This window comes from Aspergillus caelatus (assembly GCF_009193585.1).
Source record: "Aspergillus caelatus strain CBS 763.97 unplaced genomic scaffold BDV27scaffold_137, whole genome shotgun sequence".
NCBI classification, from domain to species: domain Eukaryota; kingdom Fungi; phylum Ascomycota; class Eurotiomycetes; order Eurotiales; family Aspergillaceae; genus Aspergillus; species Aspergillus caelatus.
Genome location: NW_022475400.1, coordinates 73,234 through 97,673, shown reverse-complemented (window position 1 = coordinate 97,673; position 24,440 = coordinate 73,234). Strand labels below are relative to the sequence as shown.

General features: G+C 48.9%; 10 protein-coding genes across 10 annotated transcripts; 6 read left to right on the top strand and 4 right to left on the bottom strand.

Annotated features, from left to right (window-relative positions):
• Nucleotides 1-3: 3 nt before the first annotated feature.
• On the top strand, nucleotides 4-986 carry BDV27DRAFT_131274 (chitin deacetylase CDA4). Its single transcript, XM_032067602.1, has one exon. It carries the CDS (start codon nucleotides 40-42, stop codon nucleotides 823-825), a length of 786 nt encoding a protein of 261 aa, XP_031925691.1. The 5' UTR covers nucleotides 4-39; the 3' UTR covers nucleotides 826-986.
• Nucleotides 987-4,152, bottom strand: BDV27DRAFT_131273 (uncharacterized protein). Its single transcript, XM_032067601.1, has 2 exons — nucleotides 3,896-4,152; nucleotides 987-3,821 (listed from the first exon to the last, which is right to left on the bottom strand). The coding sequence occupies exon 2, from the start codon at nucleotides 3,688-3,690 to the stop codon at nucleotides 1,009-1,011; it is 2,682 nt and encodes an 893-aa protein (XP_031925690.1). The 5' UTR covers nucleotides 3,691-3,821; nucleotides 3,896-4,152; the 3' UTR covers nucleotides 987-1,008.
• A 1,473-nt stretch (nucleotides 4,153-5,625) lies between these two features.
• BDV27DRAFT_159625 (quinone oxidoreductase family protein) lies at nucleotides 5,626-6,677 on the top strand (the record flags this gene model as incomplete). Its single annotated transcript, XM_032072899.1, has 2 exons — nucleotides 5,626-6,401; nucleotides 6,455-6,677. The coding sequence occupies 2 exons, from the start codon at nucleotides 5,626-5,628 to the stop codon at nucleotides 6,675-6,677; spliced, it is 999 nt and encodes a 332-aa protein (XP_031925689.1).
• A 298-nt stretch (nucleotides 6,678-6,975) lies between these two features.
• On the bottom strand, nucleotides 6,976-8,512 carry BDV27DRAFT_166078 (uncharacterized protein; the record flags this gene model as incomplete). Its single annotated transcript, XM_032074101.1, has 4 exons — nucleotides 6,976-7,867; nucleotides 7,921-8,169; nucleotides 8,295-8,380; nucleotides 8,438-8,512. 4 exons carry the CDS (start codon nucleotides 8,510-8,512, stop codon nucleotides 6,976-6,978), a joined length of 1,302 nt encoding a protein of 433 aa, XP_031925688.1.
• A 1,574-nt stretch (nucleotides 8,513-10,086) lies between these two features.
• Nucleotides 10,087-11,220, top strand: BDV27DRAFT_146852 (uncharacterized protein; the record flags this gene model as incomplete). Its single annotated transcript, XM_032070646.1, has 2 exons — nucleotides 10,087-10,891; nucleotides 11,147-11,220. 2 exons carry the CDS (start codon nucleotides 10,087-10,089, stop codon nucleotides 11,218-11,220), a joined length of 879 nt encoding a protein of 292 aa, XP_031925687.1.
• Nucleotides 11,221-12,027: 807 nt separating this feature from the next.
• BDV27DRAFT_16513 (inositol polyphosphate multikinase) lies at nucleotides 12,028-13,946 on the top strand. Its single transcript, XM_032073844.1, has 2 exons — nucleotides 12,028-12,408; nucleotides 12,549-13,946. The coding sequence occupies exons 1-2, from the start codon at nucleotides 12,320-12,322 to the stop codon at nucleotides 13,774-13,776; spliced, it is 1,317 nt and encodes a 438-aa protein (XP_031925686.1). The 5' UTR covers nucleotides 12,028-12,319; the 3' UTR covers nucleotides 13,777-13,946.
• A 288-nt stretch (nucleotides 13,947-14,234) lies between these two features.
• Nucleotides 14,235-15,071, top strand: BDV27DRAFT_131269 (mitochondrial 37S ribosomal protein uS19m). Its single transcript, XM_032067600.1, has 4 exons — nucleotides 14,235-14,312; nucleotides 14,391-14,406; nucleotides 14,545-14,727; nucleotides 14,826-15,071. Exons 1-4 carry the CDS (start codon nucleotides 14,270-14,272, stop codon nucleotides 14,866-14,868), a joined length of 285 nt encoding a protein of 94 aa, XP_031925685.1. The 5' UTR covers nucleotides 14,235-14,269; the 3' UTR covers nucleotides 14,869-15,071.
• A 1-nt stretch (nucleotide 15,072) lies between these two features.
• Nucleotides 15,073-16,597, bottom strand: BDV27DRAFT_131268 (putative TFIID and and SAGA complex TAF10 subunit). Its single transcript, XM_032067599.1, has 2 exons — nucleotides 16,093-16,597; nucleotides 15,073-15,988 (listed from the first exon to the last, which is right to left on the bottom strand). Exons 1-2 carry the CDS (start codon nucleotides 16,477-16,479, stop codon nucleotides 15,530-15,532), a joined length of 846 nt encoding a protein of 281 aa, XP_031925684.1. The 5' UTR covers nucleotides 16,480-16,597; the 3' UTR covers nucleotides 15,073-15,529.
• A 156-nt stretch (nucleotides 16,598-16,753) lies between these two features.
• BDV27DRAFT_131266 (putative MYB DNA binding protein (Tbf1)) lies at nucleotides 16,754-20,006 on the bottom strand. The gene is made up of 4 exons (XM_032067598.1): nucleotides 19,838-20,006; nucleotides 19,221-19,681; nucleotides 18,499-19,152; nucleotides 16,754-18,439 (listed from the first exon to the last, which is right to left on the bottom strand). The coding sequence occupies exons 1-4, from the start codon at nucleotides 19,956-19,958 to the stop codon at nucleotides 17,099-17,101; spliced, it is 2,577 nt and encodes an 858-aa protein (XP_031925683.1). The 5' UTR covers nucleotides 19,959-20,006; the 3' UTR covers nucleotides 16,754-17,098.
• Nucleotides 20,007-21,123: 1,117 nt separating this feature from the next.
• On the top strand, nucleotides 21,124-22,975 carry BDV27DRAFT_166076 (uncharacterized protein; the record flags this gene model as incomplete). The annotated part of the gene is made up of 1 exon (XM_032074100.1): nucleotides 21,124-22,975. The coding sequence occupies exon 1, from the start codon at nucleotides 21,227-21,229 to the stop codon at nucleotides 22,973-22,975; it is 1,749 nt and encodes a 582-aa protein (XP_031925682.1). The 5' UTR covers nucleotides 21,124-21,226.
• Between the last annotated feature and the right edge of the window lie 1,465 nt (nucleotides 22,976-24,440).

Genomic DNA, 24,440 nt, shown 5'->3' with positions numbered 1-24,440 from the left:
AATAAAAAAAAAAAAAAAAAGAAAAGAAAAGAAAAGGAAATGCTCCTCCCACGCCGCAAACTCAAACGTCTTCTATTAACAATGCTCCTCCCCTTCCTCCTAACCCTAACGCTCCTAACGCCCTTCTACCTAATCTATAAACCGCCGTCGCTACTAATCCGCTACTTCCAACACCGCTGGCCCGACACTCTCTGGCACGTACCCCTCCCCAGCAACCGGAAACTCATCGCCCTAACAATCGACGACGCGCCGTCTGTCCACACCCCCGAACTCCGCTCCGTGCTGGCCGACAACGCCGCTAGGGCGACTTTCTTCCTTATCGGATCGCAGATTCCCGGTCGGGAGGGTGAATTGCATGAGCTTGTGCGGCAGGGACATGAGTTGGGGAATCATGCGATGCGGGATGAGCCAAGTCGGAGTCTTAGTGATGAGGAGCTTCGGGAGCAGGTGCGGGTTGTGCAGGATCGCATTCGCGCGGCGTATTCGGCGGTTGGGGGGCGGGAGCCCCGCGAGAGGTGGTTTCGGCCTGGGAGTGGGTTCTTCAGTGAGCGTATGCGGGGGGTGTTGAAGCAGTTGGGGTTTAAGATTGTGTTGGGGAGTGTGTATCCGCATGATGCGCAGGTGAAGTGGTGGTGGGTGAATGCGAGGCATATCTTGAGTATGGTTCGGCCTGGGAGTATTGTTATTTGTCATGATCGGCGGGAGTGGACGGTGCCTATGTTGAAGGTTGTTCTGCCGGAGTTGAAAAGGAGGGGGTATGAGATTGTGACGGTCTCTGAATTGGTTAGGGCTGGGGTCGAGGCTGGGACATTTTCTGGAACGTGATGGTTTTATATGCTCAGTGTTTTTGTTTTTGGTTCGCTGAAGCGTTTTGTTTGGGTATGGTATATATTTTCTTTTCTTTTTGTTGTACATATCTTTTGTAGAATACACTTTTGGCAAATGGAGACAACAAACAAATAGTTGAATCGACAGGCTATTGAACAAGGGACAGAGGTCGCCTGCGACTCATTCCCATCGCTTCCACTCTTCCAGGTTTCTCCTGAGCTCCGCATCACAGTCGTAACCCCGTTCCTCGTCTTCCAGTAGCTGGCCCCTGAGTTTCCGATATCGCTGCTCAGCCTCATACCGTTGCAGGGCAATCATGTTCAGATATGCTAGGTCGTTTTCCTCCACAGCCTCCCGGAATTTCAGCCGCATGCGAGGAGAGTAGAGCTGGCAGCTTGCCTCCCGGCAGCGAGCCAGCCCGTCACCCGGGGGCAGGCGCATCATGGCTGAGAATTTACGCGCGATAGAATAGTTGGCCTTGACCATGGGCCACACTACGTCATCATAGCAGTCCTCGCATACCGTGAGCTCCGGAAGTTGGGGCATGTAGTGCCACGTATTAAGCGCTACCCGGCTACGGCGGCAGTCCCGGAGCACGACCTTGCGGCGAGCGTAGGCCATGAATTCAGTCAGGTCGGGCTGGGGTGAGTGCTCCTGCTCGGCACGGTTTGCAGCAATGTCGAGAAGGTCAATGTACCGGACGAAACGGGGGCTGTCCGTCACAAAATCGCAGACTCGCTCTTGCAGAGTGGTGCAAAGCTTGAATGTATCTTGGTGCGGGGGCATGAGGATTCTTAGATTTCGAACACATGCGGAGCAGACGTTGAACTTTGGAAGAAACACCCCCGTGGCAGGGTCGACGACGCGGTACCAGTACTGTTCGCTGACCACACGTCCTGTGCATGGCTTGGTTCCTGGGGGTGGCTGGGTGATCTGGCAGAGCAGGTGCAGATGGTCGAGCTGTTTATTGATTGTTTGCATCCAGGCGAGCCGGGCCCATGGCTCGCTCATCGCACAACGGATCCTCTCCGAGCGTGGACGGGGGGTTCCTAAGATCAAGAGGTCGCGGAACTTCGACTTGCGCATCTGGTTCAAGCACGAGGGACAGATTTGCAAGTGAGTCATACCTTTGATTGTGAACCAGTCCTGGTATCCTGCCACTGGGACAGACCTAGGGCAGGGTAACAGACACTGACCAGACCTGCTCGGAGATGGTGGGCGAACGGGTTGTGGTAGGCCAACTTGTAGAGATTGCAGCTGCTCGAGAGTATGCTCCAAACTTGTCAAAGAAGCGGGCTTAAGGGCCTTAGTTTGAAATGAAACAGTCCGTTTAGGTAGGATAGGAGCAGACTGTGCCTCATCTGATGGCACTAACTTTGGCACCGGAGCTTCGACGAGAGAGACTGGGCGTGGACCTTTCTGGACTGATAGCGGGTCAACCGTTGCCGCTCTGTGTGCAAGTTGTGGACGGGGCTTCGGGTTAGCTGGCTCCTGGGTAGTAGGTGGATCACTTTTGGCAACAATGGGGCTACTGGGTTTTGGAACAGAGACCGGTGTAGGTTGATTTGTCTTCTGTGCGTCTGGGGAACCACTAGACTCTCTCTGTTCATGTTTGCGCCTCAGCTTCTCTTCCAACCTCTCAGCCAGGCTTAATGTTTTCGGGGATGCCGCGGAAGGAGTTCCACTTCCTTGAGGCCCCAGGTTTGGTCTTGGATTATTATCATGGTCTTTTGCCTTATTTGCAGCTGAGCTAGGCTGCAGGGCACCGGTATTGATGCTCGCCGGCCGCTTTGGAACTGAAGAAACAGACTTGTTGGGAAGGAGAGAAGTGTGCACCTGAGGCCTTGGCTTTGTGGATTTCTGGGGGCGTGGATTGGCTGGAAGGGGCTGTTTGTCATTAGCTGTTGACTGTCTTGCAGGTTGGTCAGGCTTGACACCCCGTGACTCTTTGGTGACAGAAGCAGGCTTGCTTGGCAGCGACGGTGTAGGCATGGGGGAAGACTGTTTGACAGCTTGCTGTGGGGTTGAGCTGGCTGAAAGAGCGTGCTGGACCTTAGTTTCTGAGGGTTGGTCAGGCCTGACGCCCCCCGACGGCTTTGGAACAGATGAAGAAGACTTGTTTGCCAAGGAAGATGTACGCATTGGGAGAGGGGATTTTGTGGCATTGACTGGGCTTGGGATGACCTGAGTAGGCTGCTGGACTTTGGTTCCCGATGGACCTATAGGACGGATAGGCACGGACCTCTTTGGGATGGAGGAAGCAGGCTTGTTTGGTAATGAAGAGGTGCGCACAGGGGGAGACGGCTTTGAAGGTTTCAGTGGGATTGGACTGGAATTTGCCTTGTGCAATGCTGGGGCGCTGTCCTTTTGAGTCTTGGAACCCTGAGAGCTAGAGTTCACGGGTTGAGAAGGTAATGTTTGATGGCCAGTTGCGGGCCTACTGTTCTGTACCGGTTGAGGTGCTGGTGCACGTGGCTGGCCTCGGGGGGATGTGTCTCGAGATATGGGTGGTGTCGCCAACGGCGCTGGCCTGAACTGAGCTCCTTGCTGTGTGGCATTACCAACATCGAACAGGCAGGGCTGTTTGGACTCCGCAGGTGGTGTTGGTGGTCCGGAACTATTAACGGAAGAGGTGCTCCCGTGGCCATAACCTCCTAGGGTATCGGTTTGAACGATGGACGTGAGTGAGAGCGTTTCCATGATCACTGGGTATTGATCAATCGATCCTCTGGCGCAGACTCCTTCAATTCCAGGCTTGTCTGCAATCCTGGTCGATCCGTGTAGCTCCCGAGAGAGCGATTCAAGTTCGTCTTCCACCGAGGGAGAAGGTGGCCACCGGGGCCGCTTGTTCCAGAAAAACATGGTTGATTGCAAGGAAGATAACCAAAAACACGAGACAAGAAACTAAAAGCAAAACTCCGGAAGGCACGATGTCGACAATCCAAGACGAAAGGGAATATTGTTACAGTTGCTCGGCGGGGCCAGGGGCTATCCTGTTGCAGCGGTGCGGTGGATTAGAGACTCTTTCCTGGAAGCTGGCATGTTATGTTCGTCGTGACGAACTCACTTGGAGTTGCGAAGAGAACACGATATATAAGCACGGGTTGGATCTGGGTGAGACAGGTTGGGCCGCAACTAGTGAAGGCAATGTGAAAAGAATTGACCGGAGATGTGCTTTTGAGTCCTTTGGAATTATTAATATTAATTAGTGGGGGATCGGGGTGTATTTTGGTCTATCTGAAAACATAAACAGAAAAAAAGGGGACAGTATGACAATGTATATAAGCCCCAATGAGAACCTGGTCGGGCAGCGCCTCTCGAGATGATGGCCCTATCAGGGCATCAGCCTAAAGCATTGGGCGGAAAGGCGACGAATCAGGCCATTGGGGCATGAAACACGGCGGTCGTGGCCAGATGCTGAGCATGAATCTGTTTGGCTCTCTGCAAGCCAAATCAACAGGCACAGGAGTCAGACAGTCATAGTCTTTGGTCGAGACCAATATGATAGACGTCCTTGCTGCACCTATATGTGAGTAAGTGTGGGACGAAGGCATCCATGGCGATGCAATGGCGCCAGATCAGCAGATTTTCTTTCGATACCAGCTGAATCCCCAGCGGATCGACCAATTGCTATCGTTCAAAGTTTTTAAAGGGAAAAAAGAATGTGGGTAAAGGGTGCAGGGCGGCCGCCATATTGTGGGGAGACAGTTGGCTCCAGCCTGCTCAGACGCGTAAGAAAGGCGAGGCGAGGCGGTTGCGTGAAGCGCCTCAGCCTCTTTCATCATTGACCTTGACCATTGGTCCTTGTTGGGCTTCATTGCCCCGGAAAAGTCGCCTACTGCGGTCCATGTCAGTCAAATTCTAGGGTTCCATGATGGCATTCCGCCGTTGTTGGCATGGAAGGCTATGATGCCATTCTGGTTGTTGTAGGTAATTGCCGGCGCTGAGCTGGCCTAAAGCAAGTGCAGATGACTCCCGGAGTCATTGTGGGCTCTGGAGAATGTTATGCGGTTAGTAATGAATAGATCGTCGATGATAGGAATAACAGAATGATAGACTATGTAACAGTTGGGCTGTGATGATCCTGTCGAGATGATCTCGTCTCCTTAGGCATTATGTATCAATGTATAAACCGTAATCGTGCATTGAACCTGACTAATGAAACTATGCCGCAACGTGCACAAATCCCATGGTCGGAGTTGGTCCGTCGGAGATGGAGAAGAGAAAACAAAAAGGCCGACGCCCTCTTCCGATGGCGTCATTCCCGACGGAAGTATCACACCTGCACTCCGGTCATATCAAGAGGCAAAAGAAAACATTGCCAGAAGTATGCCAGACCTTGCTATCAATCAATGGTCTGAGTACTATTAAGCTTACAGAGCGAGGTTGTGGTTTCCCGACACTCATACAAACAACGGAATAGATCCCGCGATATGGAAACTGCGGGGAAAGAGAAAGCCATGGATGAGGAATGAAGGATATCAAAACGACGAGATAGCAGTCGGATGACAAATCAACAACAGTAATGATTCATGAAACCGTAGCTGATCGTGATATGATTCTTTTCGTGCTCGTACGCAAACCAAAGCATCCTAAAATCCCACCTGGTGGTACTTGTTAAATTATTATCCGGAAGCCCCTCCTCGAATGTATCTTAACCGCTTCTTCGCAACTCATTCCACTTCCCTTCGTACAACTGCCACGAGGACTACTTCACCAAGCATTGCCCGTCTCTCTGCTATCCGCGCTCACCTCAGTCCATCACCAATTTCACCATTTCCCCATCAAGCCCGCGCCATGTCCGTCCCATCGACCATGAAGGCCGTCATTGTCGAGAAACTCGGCGGCCCTGAGGTCCTCGAGTTCAAATCCGACCACCCCGTCCCGACCCCGCAGGAGGGCCAATTGCTCGTCAAGAACAACATTTCTGGTATAAACTACATCGACACCTACTTCCGGACGGGTCTCTACCCATCTGCCAAACCCGAAATCCTCGGCCGCGAAGGCGCCGGCACCGTGGTCGCACTGGGCCCGGGCCCTAACCCGTACAATTTCAAGGTCGGCGATCGTGTCGCCTGGATGACCACAGGCGGTTATGCTGAATACACAGCCGTCCCGGCGGCCAAGACCGTCAAGATCCCCGACGAGATCACTGACGAGGATGCCATCGCTGGTTTCCTGAGCGGCTTGACGGTTATCACCCTGGCCAAGGAGACCTACGCTGTGCAGAAGGGCGACTGGGTGCTGCTGCATGCGGCAGCTGGTGGTGCTGGATTCCTCATGACTCAGGTTCTCAAGTCCCTCGGTGCCAAGGTGATTGGAACGGCAGGTGGTCCGGAGAAGGTCGCTTTGGTGAAGAGCCTGGGTGCGGATGTGGTTATCGATTACCGCAGTGAGGAGGGCAAGGATTGGGTTAAGAAGGTCAAGGAGGTGACTGAGGGACGGGGCGTCGATGTTGTCTATGACTCCGTCGGAAAGGATACCTGGGAAGGCAGCTTGGAGGCCGTCAAGAGAAAGGGTACTATCGTTTGGTTTGGTAATGCCAGTGGCCCAGTGCCGCCTCTGCCTCTTCAGTATGTTCATTTGTTTCGTGTCAATCAAGCTCTCACACTAATAGATCGAACAGGAAATTATCTCCCAAGTGTGTCAAGGTTGCTCGGCCACAGCTGTTCGGCTACATTGAGACCCGCGAGGAATTTGAATTCTACGTTAATGAGCTGTTCGGCCTCCTCAAGTCTGGACAGCTGACGGTTAAGATTCACAAAGTTTACCCTCTGGAGCAAGCTGCCCAGGCGCATACCGATTTGGAAGGCAGGAAGACCACCGGAAAGCTTCTTCTCAAGCCATGATTTATGCACAGGACATACTAAATGTAATGAGAAATGTTATGCCAAGTACAGATAAGAATTATAGGTGTATGGAGAACTTATGCCACTATGATGAATTCTAACTACCTCGAGTTGTCCAATATTTCAGAATCAGTGCAAACAAAAACTTGCCATAACACCGAAATAACAGCATTAGTTTAGGATCGCATAGGACGAAGCATGAGATGTAAACAACACTGCAACCAAGAAGGGGACGGTTTGAATACACACAATGTAGTTCCTTTTGAATCAAGCGAATAATTAGGCCCGTGATGACAGCTTACAGCGTCGTCTCTTCCTTCCCCGCCTCATCACCGTTTGGCTCCTCGATCTCCTCAAGATCATCCTGTTCTTCTCTGGTCAAGTCAACCGACTGCTTATAGCCCAGCATAAGATCGTTACAGAGAACGGTGTAGATCGAGCTGTAAACAGCGTGAACGTCTTCAAAGAAGTTCAATCCGCAGTTGAGTTCCCACACAGGAGTGATCACTTTCATCTTGAGGTAACAGAGCTTGAGCAGACTTTCTTCCAGGAAAAATTGGAAATCAGGTACCGATGCAGTCCCAGTTTCCCACATCAATCGTTCCTCCGCACTTAGATCATAGCGAGGCTTTCCAGGATCACGGAACGCTTTCCCGACCATTCGCCCAACAGGGTTCAGGTCAGGTGCGTGGTGTCTGTAGAATTCACAAACTTCTGACGAGGGAGGGAAGACCGAAATCACCTCGAAGCCGTGAATATCCGGCACAAGCGTTGAATGCAAAGCATTCTGGTTAGCCAACGTCTGGAATTTAAGGGCCATGGCATTTGTTCCTGAACCAGCTATCGCGAACTTGACCACTTTACGCGCGACGTCGTTCTTCATAAGGAAGTTTCCGTTATTTCGGTTATTCCAACTATTTCCCTCGACATTCACATCGTAGAAGAAGCCACCGAAGAGAGTAGAGCAGGCCTTATTGAAATCCCCGGGGCTGGAAGTTGTGAACTCCTGATTCTGCCACAGTTCTTTGGTTGCGATGTCACACGACCTGCGCGCCTCATCAATATTTACTCTGTACTCGGGGCACACCTCATGGTAGAGCAGATAAGAGAGGAAATTTCGGATCGTGATAGTGGCTAGCTTCACCATCTCCTCGGTTTCGGGATTGAAGAAGTATGGGAAGTACGAAGTCCTGCCAGATGTTAGCCATGCCAAACCTGTCTACTTGTAACTAGGTTATCTTACAGGTACCCCTTCACAACAGCATTGAAGTCGACTATAAGCTTCGTACACTCCTGACGGATGTTTGTCTGCCCTTTAGCGATAAGAGCTTGCTCACTATCAAGTTGTTGGAGCTCTTGCTCATCCACTCCGGTGAACATCTTAGGACCGACATCGACACCTCCATATACCAGATACCTCATAAAGGCTTCACGCCTGTCAGGTTCCATGCGACGATTGTTCTGGTATCGCAGGATGGCGGCCTCGATACGGCTAAGGACAGGTCAACACCTCTGGGATCATATGGCCAGAATGAAAACTCACTGGATAAGAGGTCTGGAGCTTTTCCATAGATTTCTCAGTTAGTCACAAGCTCACATCTGAATCGTCTTACTCACATATCATAGAGGGCTTTCTCTTCCTCATACTCCTTTGGAGTTATGGGTGCATCGACATAGTACTCCTCAAAACCGGTAGGCTTGCCCTATACATAGTCAGATAGAATCGATGAGTCTAGGTAGACAGGAAAGTACTCGACTACCTTTCCGTGCTTGGCTTTGGACTTAGGTTTTCTCTTCTTCTTTCTCTTAGGCACAACTAAATCCACAGTAGTCATATCTTTCGCTTCTCCATCTTCAATAACAGACGAATGCACAGAGCAGGCTAACTTAGCTTGCTCATCTGCAGCCTGGCTAGGTTGAGTCAAGGTAATATCGCCATCGCTCACAGCTGGCTGAGAGGTAGAGTCGGCTTGGTCGTCAGCAGCCTGAACAGGAGTACTCAAGGGTGATTTTCCACCGTCAACAGCCGCCTGCAGCTTAGAAGCGGTTGCACCATCTGCAGTCTCGACGGGATCGGTTACAGCTGTTTCTTTCTCTTTAAGAAGTGATTCGTGAGAGGAGTTAGCTTGGTTTTCAGTTATCTCCATAAGATCAGCCACGGTAGGCGCTTCAGCTTCGGCAACTGCCTGGTGAGTAAAGTCGGGTTCATTGCTTGTAGCCTGATCAAGGGCAGCCAAAGTAACTTCACCACTGCCAACAACCGACTGATGGGAGTCCTTGACGTCCTCAAGGGGACGGAGAAGACGGAAGGGCAGACTCCGAAGAGCCTCGGTATTCTTAGAAGTCATAGAGAGATTAGTTCCCCATTGACATTGGAGAAGAGGTCATCAGCGAAGTGGGGAGAGAAAGAAACCTGGAGACCCAAATCAAAACAAAGTGAGAGAGTGGGAGACAGAAAAGAAGGATCGAGTGAATAAAATCTCACAACAGGGAATGACGGGCTCCTGTCCAATACTATGAATGCCCGCTTGCTTACAAACAATCAAGTATTTAACACTCAGCAGCTCGTTTGCAATTTTATCATATTTGTACCCGTCTTTAATATTCTTTGTAGGTAGTACATGAATCCCATCGGCTCTTTGGCTGGGATGACACCAATAATGAAGCTAATCAAGTTGCTCTTTCACCATTATTTGTTACTGTTTTAGGTATCATCGATGAGGACAATCACACGGATTGCTGGTATGATTAAAATCAAAATCTAGAGTCTCAGAGCTGGGAGATATATATAACATGTATTATGGTGTATCAATAATGTGCCATGCTTATTGCTGTCGCTAATCACGATAAAGTACTGGGGCCGTTCCGCTGTTAAGCCTTATCGGACCCAATCTGAAACATGGATTAGGCATAACTGAGTGAATGGCATAGACGGACTTGGTTGAGGTCCCTCATACGTGTTAGTATGGGAGGCTCGCTTTAAGATCAGACCAAGTAGGTCTCCTCTTTGGTTTCTTGCTTGTTCTTGGACTCCTAAAAGATACAACAAGAGGAAACTGCTGCACGACGCACTTCATCTTATACAAGCTTTAAACTTCATGAGACCCATCATGCCTTGATATTAGTGTATATTGTAATTCTCAAAGCTATCAAGATAGATATTGAACCTGCTAGCACTCCATGTTTCAATGATAGACGCCTATTGCAGGGCAAATTGTACTCTGCTTCTTACAATGAGGGTGGTTATTGCGCTATTTATTTATACACCTACGACATATAATTCACTTCTGGCCCTGGGTCTTCTCCGTCGAAGTACCATATCACATGGTCGGGCAACCTTTCATCCTCTTTACATTAATACCCGAAATGCTCCGTAGTGTTGATCAGGAATCAGGATATATCTAACGCCATGCATCGCTTGCTTCGAAGAGAAAGAGTGAAGCCAACAAATCCCTACATCAACGGATGGAGGTTTACTGTGCGGCAGCATATTGCCCCTCCTCCTACCCCAATGACAGATTCGTTCGGCTTGAATGACAAGACTGGAACGAAGGAAAGAAGGAAGCTTCATCCGGTCCAACGATGCATAAAGCACCCCCCACTGCAAGGAGCTGACGGACCTTTTAGTGTTGAGTTACAAATTTGCAAGATACTACAGGCTGGCAATGCTCAGTTGGTTCTCGTTGAAGTCATTAGTGACGTGCCCTTAAAAGGCTTGGAAAAGGGAAAGCGAGTGGTGGCAAAGATATATGACCCTTTGTACCTGGATGATGACAGCGGCTTTTATGACCCTTTTATGTGTGTTGACAATCACTACACGCACGAAGTCGCTGTATACATGGCATTTTCAGACGTCCAGGGCTCTATGATCCCCGAATATTATGGATCGTTCTCCTTGGGAGTGCCTGTTGACGTATCTACTACACGCAATGTTCGTCTTATCCTCATTGAATACATACCTGGGGCTTCTATGCAAAATATTTCTCCCAAAGAAGTACCGCAACGAGATCGACAGAATATCATGAAGGCTATTATCCAATTCGAAACTTTGGCGTACACCCGGGATATTGTTCTCCTAGACCTCCAGCCGAGAAATGTCATGGTGGCCAATAGTTCTACTCACGAAAAAGCCGTTTGCATTGATTTTGGCGACGCACTCTTCGGTCGCGGGAGTGTTTTCAACAGTCCCGTGATTGACGCGTATCTCCTCCCAGGTACTTATATCTCACCCTTGCTGCGATGGCACGCAGCCCTCAGAACTCGCATGCTTGATTTTGCCGGTTGGATTGACTGGGACTGGCAACCGTGGCTCGAGAAGGAATTCAAGCATACAGCTTTCACGATTACCCCAAAAATCCAAGAGACATTCCTTCCAAGCCACGTCCTGGAAGCCTGGTGGCAATCCCGAAAAAAATAGGGGGCTTTATTGACCTGAAACTTTTGCTTTACTGCCATGAATAACGGATGAGAATCGGGTGTCGGACATTGTGCGAATATAATTGGCTTGTTGCACACCGGAATGGCATCGTTGGGCCAGTTATAACCACATTTTCTGAGTTCCAATTGGACCAATCTGGAAGTTGATTCTTGTCATTTCCTGCGGCGCATGCTTTTGATTCTGAACAGTTGGTTCGCTGAGAGCGCTCAACTATGTGGTGCATTTGCCAGCAGCAGAGCTGTCTCTTCCCCTTTCTTCAGTTTAATCCTTTCTTTTTCATGTTGTCTTCTTCTTCCTTTCCAAGCTACGTCTCAACTCCTCAGGATAATCTGGTGTCATGTAGTGCAAAGTGGGTTTCTTTAGGTAAATCTCAATCATAATAGCACAATTTGAATATCTATCAATATCATCCTCGTACGTAACTTGGGCATTATCAAAGATTGGATGAGGGAGGGATTGATGAGTATACAGGGAACTGGAGGGCCTACGAAGATAGAGACGAGACTGGACATACACTTGCATATCTTCTTGATATTCAGTGCATGCAGCGCTCATCACAAGGTAGTACGTATGTACCATTAGCCGGAAACCTTCGTCTATTCTAGCGAGGTTAATCAAGAACCGAATAAATAGGAGAAAAATCGCGGATATGTCGATATTAAATGCAAGAAGCTGAAGAGTATATCAAGTCTCCAGCATACGTTTAGATTGAGTTCTTGTATGGCTGACAGGCAGAATGCAGCGCTAGAATGGAAAGGGGAAGATGCCAGTGCACTAAGAGGTTCCACGTTTTTTAACCTTAGATCGGTGACTAAGTCATGAAGGGGGCTTTCCCCATAGTTAACTAGGCTGACCGGCGACCCCTCAGGCAAAGGAAAATCATTCTGGAACCAACAAAAAACCCCCCTGATTGCCGATCATGCCTCTAGCACACCTTTAGGTAACATTAATATTGCGCAGTTAAGCCTCCTCTTGCTTACCTTGCTTGTCTCTCCTTGAATGTCCTTTTGGTTACTCCTTCTCCCTTCATTTGCTTCAAAATAAATATTCTAATTTCTACTTCATCCATCCTCTCTGTCCTTTATCTTATCCATCCTTGACCCCATATTTTGATGGTGTCGCGATCCATGGAATATTGTCATAGAATTCTGCCATCTTACCTGCATGATATTTACTCTCTTGTTTAACAAAATTAACCATAAGGATGCCATCTTCTTCGAGATCAGATAGTTCCAAGGCTCAAAAGCTGGACAACGAGAGTTTCGTCGCCTTCGACCATGCTGCGGCTGGACAGTAAGTTCTCTCTCTCCGCCTCCACCCCGAACCAGTCAGAAATACCCATGCAGTAGTAGATGGTTACGCATGTGAATCTTGAAGGCGCATACTAGACTGCAACTTCCTAAACTTACCAATATCGAAACTGACTATCATAGTGAGGGCGTTCGCTGTACTCCCTCCGGCTCTTTCATCGCGAAGCCTTGCACTCACGCGGAGGTTGCGTTCTACGAGTCCTGCGCCCTCCACCCAGCTTTCGCCGAATTTATTCCGACCTATATCGGAAGTTTGACATCTGCAGATGGACAACAGCAGCCGCTTGCGCTCGCCAGTGCCCAGCCGGGCGCTATCGTTCTTCCCAGCTCCGATTCGTCCGAAGTGTCGACCGCTGTCGCAACTCCCCAACTGAATGGAGAAGCAAATGCACCCGATGCGGCTGCAACCGCAGAAAATACTTGGGTTCCATCGGGTGGAAAGAAGATCGACACGGGCTTGTCAATCGTGTTGGAGAATGTGGCATGTGGATTCAAGCGACCAAACGTCTTGGATGTCAAATTGGGCGCAAGATTGTGGGCGGACGATGCGCCGCTTGCGAAGCGAACGAAGCTGGACAATGTGTCTAAGGAGACGACTAGCTCTAGTCTGGGGTTCCGAATTGCTGGGATGAAAGTCTGGACTGGTGTTAATGGGGAGAACGATGAAGGGGGCAAGACCGACCCGTATGCGACCAAATATGAGGGCTCAGAGGGCGTAAAGGGTGAGGTCATTGAGAAGGACGGCTACAGGCGTTATGATAAGTGGTACGGACGTTCGTTCAGTGATAAGAATGTTAAGGAGGGTTTCGAGACTTTTCTTGCTGGCGCAAAGGCTGGTTCAGTTGACCGCTCGAAACTTATCGCTAGGAGACTGGCCAATGAACTAATGAACCTGCAGGAGGTTCTTGAATCCGAGGAGAGTCGGATGTATTCCTCGAGTGTCTTGATCGTCTATGAGGGCGACCCGGAGGCGATGGAGATTGCGCTTGAGGAGGAAAAGAAAGTCAAAGAGAACCCCAAAGAGGACTCAGAGGAGGAAGAAGAAGAAGAAGAAGACGATGAGAGTTTTGAGCTTCAACTCCAGCAGGACGGCCCTTATCAAGTGGTGGATCTCCCGTTCGGGAAAGATGGCCAACCTCAGCAGGCTATTAATATCAGCATCGATCCGGAAACCATTCAGCTGGGTGACTCAGATATCGATGAGGATGAGGAGGAGCCCCCGAAGGCGCATGATCTCCGCCTGATTGACTTTGCGCACGCCAGCTGGACGCCCGGTCAGGGGCCGGACGAAAATTTACTCATGGGAGTACGCAATCTGGCAAAATTCCTCAATGAGCTTGCTGCAGAGTGAATGGACAAGATTCTATCTGGACCTGTATCCAATAGTCGCTGGCGACTGGATATCATACTCATGCATCCGTTTACCAATGTACCAGTGAACAACTAAGTCGTGTCCGGATGCTATTTTTCTATGTTAAAGATAGATCCTAGAGTAGTAAATAGAATAAAGCACCACCTTTCTTGAAGAATAGAATTGAACCGTCTCCTTCCGCCACAGTACTCCCTCAATCTAGCACAAAATGTTAACTACTAGCTAAGCCATCAATTAATCACACTCCACAGGCCTAGTTTATTCCTCTTGATAAGCCCTTCGGGGTCCGGCAGAAAAGAAACCTGTCTCGAGCAGTCCCTGACGCTCAATAGCTGGAATCTAGAGTAGCTCGCTTTTTCAATATCCTGGGATAGTTATTGAAATGCGCTGACTAAGCCGACATCACGCCGCTCCGAACAATTTGTATCGGAACTATCGCAACAGCGAAACCAACCCAGCAGCTGCCAACAAAATGTTTCCCACCCGTGCCCTCCTGGGGCGTTCCGTCTGGAAAGGTGAGTTTTTTTCATGTTCACGACGATCACGAATCCCCGATACGAAGGTCAATCCGCTAACACAACACATCGTAACAGGCCCAAACATTGTCCCGTACGTTCATCCCATCAATCAATACGCTCCCCAAACCAGACCTTGAACCAAACCTAAATCACCGAGTCGAGATCCCACATACATAACTCGGGCTGCATATACGATATAGCAATGACTAACATGGTTGAACTCCGATAGTCTCCCTCTCCCCCGGAAACTCCCTCCTCCGCCGAACACTCCCCCGATCAAGACCCAGAAGCGCGGAGCAACAATCCTCCCTAACTTCGTGGGCTTGCGGTTTTCGGTGCACAATGGGAAGAATTACCAGGATGTTTTGATCACTGAGGAGATGGTCGGACGGAAGCTTGGTGAATATGTTGCGTATGTGGCTTTTTTTTTTCTTTTTCTTTTTTTTTTTTTTTTTCCTTTTGCTGTTGGGAGGTTGTCAACATGGCTGACTTATTGGCGTGGATTTACAGGACCCGGAAGAGGTTTACGTATAAGCAGTCGAAGAACAAATAGATGATTGGCTTGGTGGGGGATGTTTGGGGCTGTGTGGTTGTTGTGCTCTGTGGATGATGGGGAGGGTAATACCTGACTCGAGGTCTCCGGGGAGGATTTACTGTTTGTTCTCTATTGGCGTTTTCGTATTCTTGTATATCTATGTCGCATATGTTGAATGTAAAATTAGCTGTCACTGTCACTGTCACTGTCACTGTCACTGTGGAGTCAGGATAATAAGTATCATTGAGTCAATCTTATGATCTATTCTTCGGTTCTTTAACGCATCAAGAAGGAAAAAGACAACCACTGTCGACCTCGACATGAAGCAGTGCAAAATGGAATCTCTCCATTGATTCTTCACCATCCCAAACGCCTATGCAAAATCTCGTGTTGTAAAATTTTAGAAGCCCAAATGCAGGATATCGTTTGTCCCCAGCCCGGTATTTACGCCAGTAAGCAAGCCCCTTCCAATTAAAGTCGACGTTCAATCTTCAGTCGACAGCGATCTAGCACGTAATCTCCAAGATGGGTATCGCCGTCCCCAAATTAGTCGTCGTAACATGGAGTACATTCTCATGCGCGCGCCGTCAGAAGCAAGCATCTGCTGCCGTTTCGCACCCCAGAATGTCCAACCAAAGGCCCACGGAGCCACTCATCGTGGTAACCCATCACCCAAACTTTACCGGTAGAACTCGCCCCTCTTCACACTCACGCCGTACTCGCCAACCGCCATTCCCAGATCTTCCATGGTGAGCACCGTCCGTCCTTGCCCCGAGCCTCCTGAGCCACCACCGCCAAAGCCGGGCCTTTGGATGCCAAGATGTGTATTGGCTTTGCCCTTGCCTGCATCTCCGCCCGACGCGCCAGCAGCAGCCCCAGCTGCACCTGCGCCAGACGCACCAGTGGGCATACCGAGACCCGACGCAGCGTTAAGACTACCCATTGGGTTGCTGGCGGAGGAGCTATTAGAAGCCCGAATACGCGCGTACTGGTAGGAATCCGCGGCGATGTCCGCGATAAATTTCTGGGTCGCTAAAGCGAGAAGTCGGGCTAAGTGTGGAGGTGTTTGGTTGGGGCCATTCCCTGGGGGTGGTAGACCGGCAAGGGTAAGATAATGTGCAGTTACAGCGTCAGGGATCTATTGAATATTAGTCTTTAAAATGATCACGATCCAAATTTCATTTTATAGAATGGAAGAGAAGGATCATTTATTGAAAGGGAAGAGAGGGGAGGAAAACTTACAATAGGCGCATACTCATCCATTTTACCCAGGAACTCGCGCAAACTCGTCTCCTTCTTCGACGGCGCTGCTGCTGCCACAAAAGCGTCGACTGATGTTGCGGTCTGAATTGGATTGCCTACAGCAGGGTCTTCCGCATCATTTGCGTTTGTCATTTTGCTGTCGTTGCTTGCGTTTAGATCAATATCTTGTTCGATGGAAGCGTCCAAGGCGGCACCGTCTGGTGCATCGGGGTCAGGTTTCAGAATAGCTGTCGCTCCGGATGAAGTTGCTGGTTCACCAGATGCCGACGCGATTGATGCTGAAGGTTCTTGGGAGCCAGTCTGTGACAAAGGTGGTGGTTGAGACGAAGGTGGGACAGGGATCTGTGATGGCGCTTGGTCGGCCATGGTGTGAACAAAGGAAGTACCAGGTAAGGCGATCAGGAGATTGGGTTGTAAAAAAGCAAATTATCCGTGTTGGGCAGTGGACGAGTTGGAACAGGGTACGTCGAGGCCAGGGCGTCCGATGAATGGCGGCGATACGTCGATGTGAACGAGCGGAGAGCTTAGCTTTACTTTCTTTACCCGTGCGCGGCCCAACGTGACTGACTTACTCTCCGCGATTAAATTCCGATAAATTTACCCTCTTCTACCATTTTACCCTAACAGTGTGACATGATGCTTGGGAATACGTATAACTCACGCATTGTCATTCCATGTTATGCAATAAAAGTACATCCATTGTTCCATATAACCCCTTCCTGTTCGTGAATCACCTATTTACTGTTACAGAATATCCCATACCGAACCCATATATGGAATGCTAACCCGCCATTAATCTTTCAACCCAGATAAAACCATTAGATAAGCAGGAGGGCTTTTTGTAGCAACCAGATACAACTGAAGGCGTAGTACGCGGGCGACAAACAACTGCCTAGAGCAAGAAAAAGAAAGGGGGAATAGAGAGAGAGATACAGAAAGAAATCGAGGAGAAGAGGAAGAAAGAAGAAGGACAGGAAGATCCAATCTACTGCCCAAGATGCATATTTGGATCAACAGGATCCTGATGGTGCTGGTGGTGCTGGTGATGTTGGTGATGTTGGTGATGCTGGTGTTGTCCGAACTGATCTCCATGCACCTCCTGGCCAAGGGTTTGCATCAAATTCTGCTCGGCGGTTTGATCGAATGCTGCATGAGCACCGGCATCAGGTGGTAAACTGGGAGATGCCGACATGCCGTCATGACCGTGCCCTAAGGCAACTGGCTGAGGGTGTGCGCCAGCTAGTGCCATCATTCCTTTGATTCCTTCGACATGAGCTTTGTCTTCTTCACCTTGCTTCTTCTGCCGCTCCCGTGCTTCACGCTTGGCAGCCTGGGCGGGCGCACGAGTTTTCAATTCACCAGTGACGAACTTCAGGTAGTAGGGAACTTCGATTCCACTCTTAAGGAAGAAAAGTTTTAGGTTGCGTGCCTTGTCTTTGAGCTGAACCTGATTCCGATCTTTCAGTGCTTCGCTAATAGTACCTCCAGGGCCAAACATTGCTAGAATCTGACTCCAATGGGGCCCCTTGACACGATCTAGGCCAGCCATCAATGCATTCTCCTCTTCTGTTGTCCAAGGTCTACGCTGGCTTGGTAGGCCCGACTTGCGGCTGCTTGGGGATGACTTCGCCGATGCTGCCATACGAGCCCGCTCGTAGAGGACTTGAGTCGGCTGCGACTGCGAATAATGAGGGATGCCAGGCATGTAACCATGATTAGCAGCAGCAGAATTTGGCCTTCCAGGCATGGAGACTGGGGCGCCATGGTTATATTGTTGGAAATTCGCCTGGATTGGTCCCTGCTGAAAGGTAGGCTGCGTAGGCTGTGGTTGATAACCTGGGGGTGTAGGACTTGGCTGATACTGCTGGTGATGAGGATTCTGCTGAGGTGGAAGCTGGCCACTTGGTTGCGCAGGGGCATAGCCATGATAAATTTGTGCACCTTGCTGCGTTGGGTGATGAGGTGCATGTTGCTGCTGGGGCGGCTGCTGCTGTTGAATAGGATGTTGAGGCTGCTGGGGCTGCTGCTGCTGGGGTTGTTGTTGGGGCTGTTGAGGTTGTTGTTGGTGATGAACTTGTTGCTGTAGCTGCTGTTGCTGTTGCTGTTGCTGGGACTGCTGCTGAGAGCGTCTCAGCCCATGGCCCTGCAATGCAATCTGTGCTGCACGAGCTGCACGAGCAACGAGATCACCGTGCATGTTTCTGTCAACAGGAACGTCAGGAGGCTGAGAAGCAACTGGAAATTGACCTTGAAGGGGAGCGTTGCTTGGTTCTTGCGTGTCCCCGCTCGAAGACGATGGCTGGCGTCCTTTGGTAATCTTCTTCGACTGAATCAAATTAGTACTTAAGATGCACTCAATTAAAGGGGACAACTGGGGCATCGAACCTGTTGATTACTGATCGTATCGAAATTCTTTGTGACATAGGAGCTAAGATCCCTGAGGAAATCTTCCCAGTGATACTTGTCTGGCAAGGCTTTCATCGCTTCTTCATTATTGATATCGTTGAGAAGGATATCACGGCGCGATTTGGCGCGATTTACAAAATCAGTTTCGCTCGGAGCAAGTTGACGAGTTCCTGGACGCCTTTCAAGTAGACGCTGCTCTAAGTCGTCGGGAAATAAGTCGTACAACAACTCAGTTCGTGATCGTTCTGTGTTGTTCATTGAAGCAATGAATGCCTGTGTTTTCAGCTCTAGGAAGAGCGCTCCTTGTACCTTGAGTAAACGACCACCCTCCGGAACAAAAACATCGAGGAAGTTATCATTTAGCTCGGAAAACCCAATCTCTTGTGTTCCGAAGATGCTGGAGACAAACGAGGCAAGGTTGGCCTTCCTGATGATATCGACTTGAGAAGACTCTGTGAGCTCAAGTTCGGTCGCAGACAGGAAGGACTTTTTGGTTGAGTACACTTTCTTGGTGTGGTCAAAAAGCGACCGCATGGTAGCATAGGCTTGTCCATTTTCGGAATCCGGCTCGGAGACAAATGAGGTGATATCCTGATAAGTAGATTTTGCCAGCAGAGATAGAATTTGGGTAGACTAAACGAACGTTAAAACATAATTTGAGTCATGTAAAGAGGGAACGCTGTTTCAAAACTAATGCTTACCAGGTTGTCAAGAATGGGCAAACTTTGAATTTTGAGGTGGGAATTTGCTTTGACAAACACCATTCCTTTTGGAGCCGACTGGCCAGAAGTATCCGCTAATTGCTGCTGTCCGATAGCGCATTGTTCCTCGACCCGTTCCGCATGGTTCATGATGCTTGAAATTACTGTAGCTATATCCGTATCAATGTCCTGGTTGGGTTCTGGTGCCACTGCGCTTTCGGCTGGTGTCTCGATGTGACTAGATTTGTCATCTTGGCGTTCTACCGTGTCGACGATACTAGGACCCAGGGCCGAGGCCAATTCTTCTTCGATCTGATTTCCTGGTCCTTGATCCACCCCAGTGAGCGGTTGTGGTGGAAGTGAAAGGTCTCCTGGTTCCGACTTAAGGCGCGGCTTCTTGGAGGCTCGAGGAGAGACGGCACCGTCGTCTTCTTCGAGGGGCCGGGACATTTTCGGGGCGACTATAAATTATTGAGTTAATGTTTGGTTTCACGTCTATTAAATTATGTAGGAGAGCTCTTGAGTGAGTTCAAGGGAGAATAATGGGCACTCTGCCCTGCTAGTAGGAACGGCCGGATGGAGCAATGGATTGCTGGTAAGACGCGCACGTAACTTACCATTGAGGTCCTCATCCTGGGGGATAGAAGTTGGAGGAAGCTCAGAAGAGTCCTGCCCATCGATAGACGGCCTTTCAGCTTGTGTATTCACCATGTTAGGAACAGTCCAGTCGGTCTGCATTGGACGTTGACTTCCAAGAGCAGAAATAAGGGCTTAGGGGTAGGGCGCAGGCGTAGGGCTTGCGAAGAGGATGAGACGGGCGGATAAATGGCGTGACAGAATTTTCGCTGGGCGGAAAGGTGACATGCGGAGCCTGAGGCAGCCATGAAGTAATACTACTCGGCAGTATTCATGGTAGTGAATGGATTTAGTAGGGAGGAACACGTCAAGTTTCTCTCTTCTTGCAGTTCAAGGTTTGTGTATTTTGCTAATCCTCATGTCTCCATAAGTCCGCACAACTACCTCGTTCTAAAGTAAATATACATCAAAGTATGAGGTATTGTGGCCTCAGGCATCTAATCTTCCATTTCGGCTGCAGCTGTCTTGCACATATTTGGTCTATTTGATAGCCACGAAAACATAGTATCTAGGACTTTCCCTGTAGATCATACCATAACCAAGATTCGCAGGATGAAAGTTCCAAGGAGATCTCTCTTCATCTGTACACCGTACCGTACGCGTCTAACCATCACGGTTGCTTTCGTTGGGATGCTACCTTCCTCAGTCTACACGTCATCGATAGACTATCGTTCCATAGTGAAATATCGTCTCTTGACTCGCAATCGATCAACGATCAACAAATTTGTCTTGGTACTTGACTAAATTTTTGCAATCCTTTTATATGGAAAGGCAGCCTATTGAAGATATTTCCTTCCGGGAAGGGAAAGAAACCAGCCCAGTCGTTGAAGGTCAACGACAACTCGAGTGTCTTGACTATCAATATAGGCCACCGTTGGAAACTAACTGTAGCTGATATTTGAAACATTTCAATACACTAAACTCCCTTTTATTAGCCTAACGGTCGCCCCGAGGTGACAAACTAGTCAAGGGTTACTTTGTTTTACTGAGTACTTACTCAGGACCAGGTCTTGTGAAGCTACCATCGCACCCTTCCGGAGGTATAGACTGTCGAAAGTTCACTGGTACTCGGTTCCCTTTACGAAAAAATACAGCTTTATGTCGTCATTTCCCATGGACTTGCCAAAGTCTAATGGGTGCTACCGGAGTCTAGGCCTCAGAGCTTTCTTCCCAATGTCTCTAGCTCTTAAGTATACATCCCTCTCCTCCATGTACCTGACCTTAGTGAACTGTAATACAGCCCTTTCTCATATTTCTAACCAGGGGCTCTTACTCGTGCTGCTCTTTGTCCTCTATACCTTATCAATGAAAGCCTCCAATAAGATATACTCTTCCATGAAAAGAACCATTTTGATGACCCTGTGCCCACTATGTTAATCTTCAATCTCCATGTCATTACTGCAGCAGCAGTATTATACACATCCCTGGCTTCTGCCCAAGATCTGGAAGAGAAAGTGTGGGCAATCGTTGCCTACAACCTTTATGGAGATAGTATCCCATCAGCCCTACCTCGTCCCAAAGCCTTAACTCCATATGGGGCGGATGAGTTGTATGCGGCAGGATCCGTTTTTCGAGACCGCTATGTTGCGATACCTGACAACAATAACACTTCAAATACAAGAATCCAAAACCTATCACCGTATTTAATAGATACCGAGGAGGTGGATGTGTTTTCAACCACTGATCCGTCAGTTGTTGCGTCTGCCCAGGCTTTCATGCAAGGTCTTTACCCACCTCTCGAGAAATCTCTCAACGCAACATTTTCCGATTCCCCTTTCCAACTTGCCAATGGCTCTATAGCCACTGCTCCCTTGGGAGGATATCAATATCCCCAGATTATCACGCTTGGTGCGACGGACCCTCGATCAATCAAGTTGGACGGAGATACAGGTTGCCTGCTGCACCAAGTTGCCGATACCGAGTACAAATACAGTCCTGAGGCTCAAGAGATCACGCAGGATTCAGCGGCATTCTATAGCAAGATTTATCCATCATCCCTGTCTGGAGTACTGGATCCTTCTTCGGCCAATTATGCAAATGCCGTTATGATCTCAGAATACTTGGACTACGAGTCTGTGCACAATGAATCACTATTGCATAACATGAACCAGGATGATATAGACCGTGCTCGTTCTCTTGCGGACCGCTATGTTTTCGCAACAAATGGCAATATGACCTCAACAGGGACTAATGCCAGTGACCGTATTCGCACTGTTGCTGGACGCACTTTAGCCTCAAGTATTTTGGATGCTTTTAACAATAATATCGACTATCGAGGTGCCAACGGGAAAATAACACTACTGTTTGGTAATGATGAGCCTGCTGTCGCTCTTGCATCCCTTATGCAACTGGCGTCACCAAAGTATGAGAATTTCTACGGACGTCCCACGCCCGGTGCATCGATGGTATTTGAACTTTACAGTTTGGAGAATAACTCCAGTCCAGCGTACCCTGATCCGTCTCAACTTTACATCCGATTTCTCCTTCGAAACGGAACTCATTCGCCTGACTTTCGGTCCTACCCACTCTTTGGACATGGACCTAGCAATATAGCTATTCCTTATACGGAATTTCAAGCAGAAATGGAGGAGGTTTTGCTAGGATCGACGAAAGAATGGTGTCTTCTTTGCAATTCACAAGCTACGTTCTGCTCTGACGTCTCCGATGGGCATCAGAGCCGACCTACTAGTGATAAGGCCCTGAGCCCTGCAGTCGGTGGTGTCATTGGGGCTGTTGTTACACTTGTAGTGATTGCCGTCATCTCAATTTTCGGATTTCTGGTATGTGGTTTCCGCATGAATCGTACTCGGCAGTCAAGCCTCGGAGGCTTCAAGGGAAACAGCAAAATGGCAAGTGACTCCGATGTCACGTTCAAAAATCCTACATGGGAAGATATCAAACCAGCAGATATGCAAGAGATTCCTAGCAATGGTGCCGGTATAACTGTCGTGAGGGGTCATGAGCGCACAGGCAGCTGGGAAATGAGAAGTCAACAACAGAGGAATAATAACAATCACGCCGGGGGTGAGCAAGCCGTATCTCCCTTTAATGAACCAGAGGAGGATGAGTGGCAAATCCACAGTGCTATACAACCAGTCACAGCCCGTGAAAGTGTGTAGTGGGCTGCCTTTCGATAATACTTATGTACTGTTGTTCTTGGACGTCCTTCGTTGCACTTTCAGATTTTTATTATTTATATTTATATTTATTTAATTTATATTTCTAATTGCTTACTAGTAGTTACCCTTTACTGCTGATTAGCATTTATAGTAGAAAAAGACTCAGTTAATTATCAGTTCCGAATCTGGTTGCCCAGTTGTGTGCACTTTCCAGATTGGGCAGACGACATCACTGTCCATGGACCTTCTGAAAACAAAACAACTCGGGTCTGCATTTCCGGAGTAACTCTCTTGTGTTATTTCTCCTCAACCTCTTTCTACGCGAAAGACACATGTCTTCCGTCTAGTCATGCTCCATCATCTTTCCCTTCCTAAATAGCAACATGAAGAAGTATGACATCCAAACTCTACTGGCTTTGAGCCAAAATGCGCGTATAGAGCCTAATCAATTCAGTGACCAGGCACTTTGCTGTATGTACATTTGTTTTGCTTTGAAAACCCATGCACGCTCAATACTAATGAGCCTCAACTATTGATCTGTGATGCAGACAATTTACTCCGGCAAAACCAAACAAGCACCAACGCCTTAACTGAACAGTCGGCCAATCGGTCAAGAACAGTTTCATACATTTCACATCAAACTGAAACTTCTCTTAACCGCTTACACTATCCAATTCGCGTGCCAAAAGATCCTCCTCGATCGAGTCGCGCACAAACTGATGCTGGCTTTGCGCGTTTCCTCAAGGATCATACATCCCCTAAGCATCAACGCGTTACTGCTGGTGGTCGTATTGTTCCTATGGAGCCGCAAACCCCTGCCCCTAAATTCAAATTGCCTGTGCAGAAGAAGCAGGCAAGCGATCACGAGATGGAAGCACTCGGGTCTATTCTAGGGGTCGAGCGCGAAAGTATATCCGGAAATACTCCAGTAGGGCCATTGGAGACGAACTCTATTAGAAGTGACATATCAAGGAATTCTGCTGGCCCTACTGGAATCCTCCCAGACCTTGCAAAGTTATCTCTCACCAATGGCATATTTGACCAAACATCTCAAGAATCAGGATGCCCGCCAATTGTCCCATGGCCCGCGCCAGGATATGCCCTACCGTCCGGATATTCCATCGCATTCAACAATCAGCAAATTCATCGCGTTGATCAGTACCCCCAAATGGCATATATACCGGTGCTTCCAGACCAGACGATGTATGGTATTGGTCCAGATATGCACTCGGGCATCCCAGATATGTGCCAAAGCTTGAATGTGCAGGGCCCTATGTCTTCTATGTCAACATCGGTCCAGCCACACTTAGCTGCGTCAACAGCATCTTCTGACTTTACATCATGCAGTAACGCTGCCAGTGCAGGCTCTTCCTCAGCTTTCAGCCAGGGCCAACTAAGTTATGAACCCGGCTATTCGACTTTTACGCCTCAGGTATATCAATTTGTCAGTGGTCAGTTCCCAGCA

Coding starts and splice junctions, on each gene's coding strand:
- BDV27DRAFT_131274 (XM_032067602.1), top strand. CDS start 40: ATGCTCCTCCCACGCCGCAAACTCAAACGTCTTCTATTAACAATGCTC.
- BDV27DRAFT_16513 (XM_032073844.1), top strand. CDS start 12,320: ATGCCATCTTCTTCGAGATCAGATAGTTCCAAGGCTCAAAAGCTGGAC. Junction 12,409..12,548: donor GACCATGCTGCGGCTGGACA/GTAAGTTCTCTC, acceptor TGACTATCATAG/TGAGGGCGTTCGCTGTACTC.
- BDV27DRAFT_131266 (XM_032067598.1), bottom strand. CDS start 19,958: ATGCAGACCGACTGGACTGTTCCTAACATGGTGAATACACAAGCTGAA. Junction 19,682..19,837: donor CCAGGATGAGGACCTCAATG/GTAAGTTACGTG, acceptor AATAATTTATAG/TCGCCCCGAAAATGTCCCGG. Junction 19,153..19,220: donor TGCCCATTCTTGACAACCTG/GTAAGCATTAGT, acceptor ACGTTCGTTTAG/TCTACCCAAATTCTATCTCT.
- BDV27DRAFT_131273 (XM_032067601.1), bottom strand. CDS start 3,690: ATGTTTTTCTGGAACAAGCGGCCCCGGTGGCCACCTTCTCCCTCGGTG.
- BDV27DRAFT_131269 (XM_032067600.1), top strand. CDS start 14,270: ATGTTTCCCACCCGTGCCCTCCTGGGGCGTTCCGTCTGGAAAG. Junction 14,728..14,825: donor AAGCTTGGTGAATATGTTGC/GTATGTGGCTTT, acceptor GTGGATTTACAG/GACCCGGAAGAGGTTTACGT.
- BDV27DRAFT_131268 (XM_032067599.1), bottom strand. CDS start 16,479: ATGGCCGACCAAGCGCCATCACAGATCCCTGTCCCACCTTCGTCTCAA. Junction 15,989..16,092: donor TGGATGAGTATGCGCCTATT/GTAAGTTTTCCT, acceptor AATATTCAATAG/ATCCCTGACGCTGTAACTGC.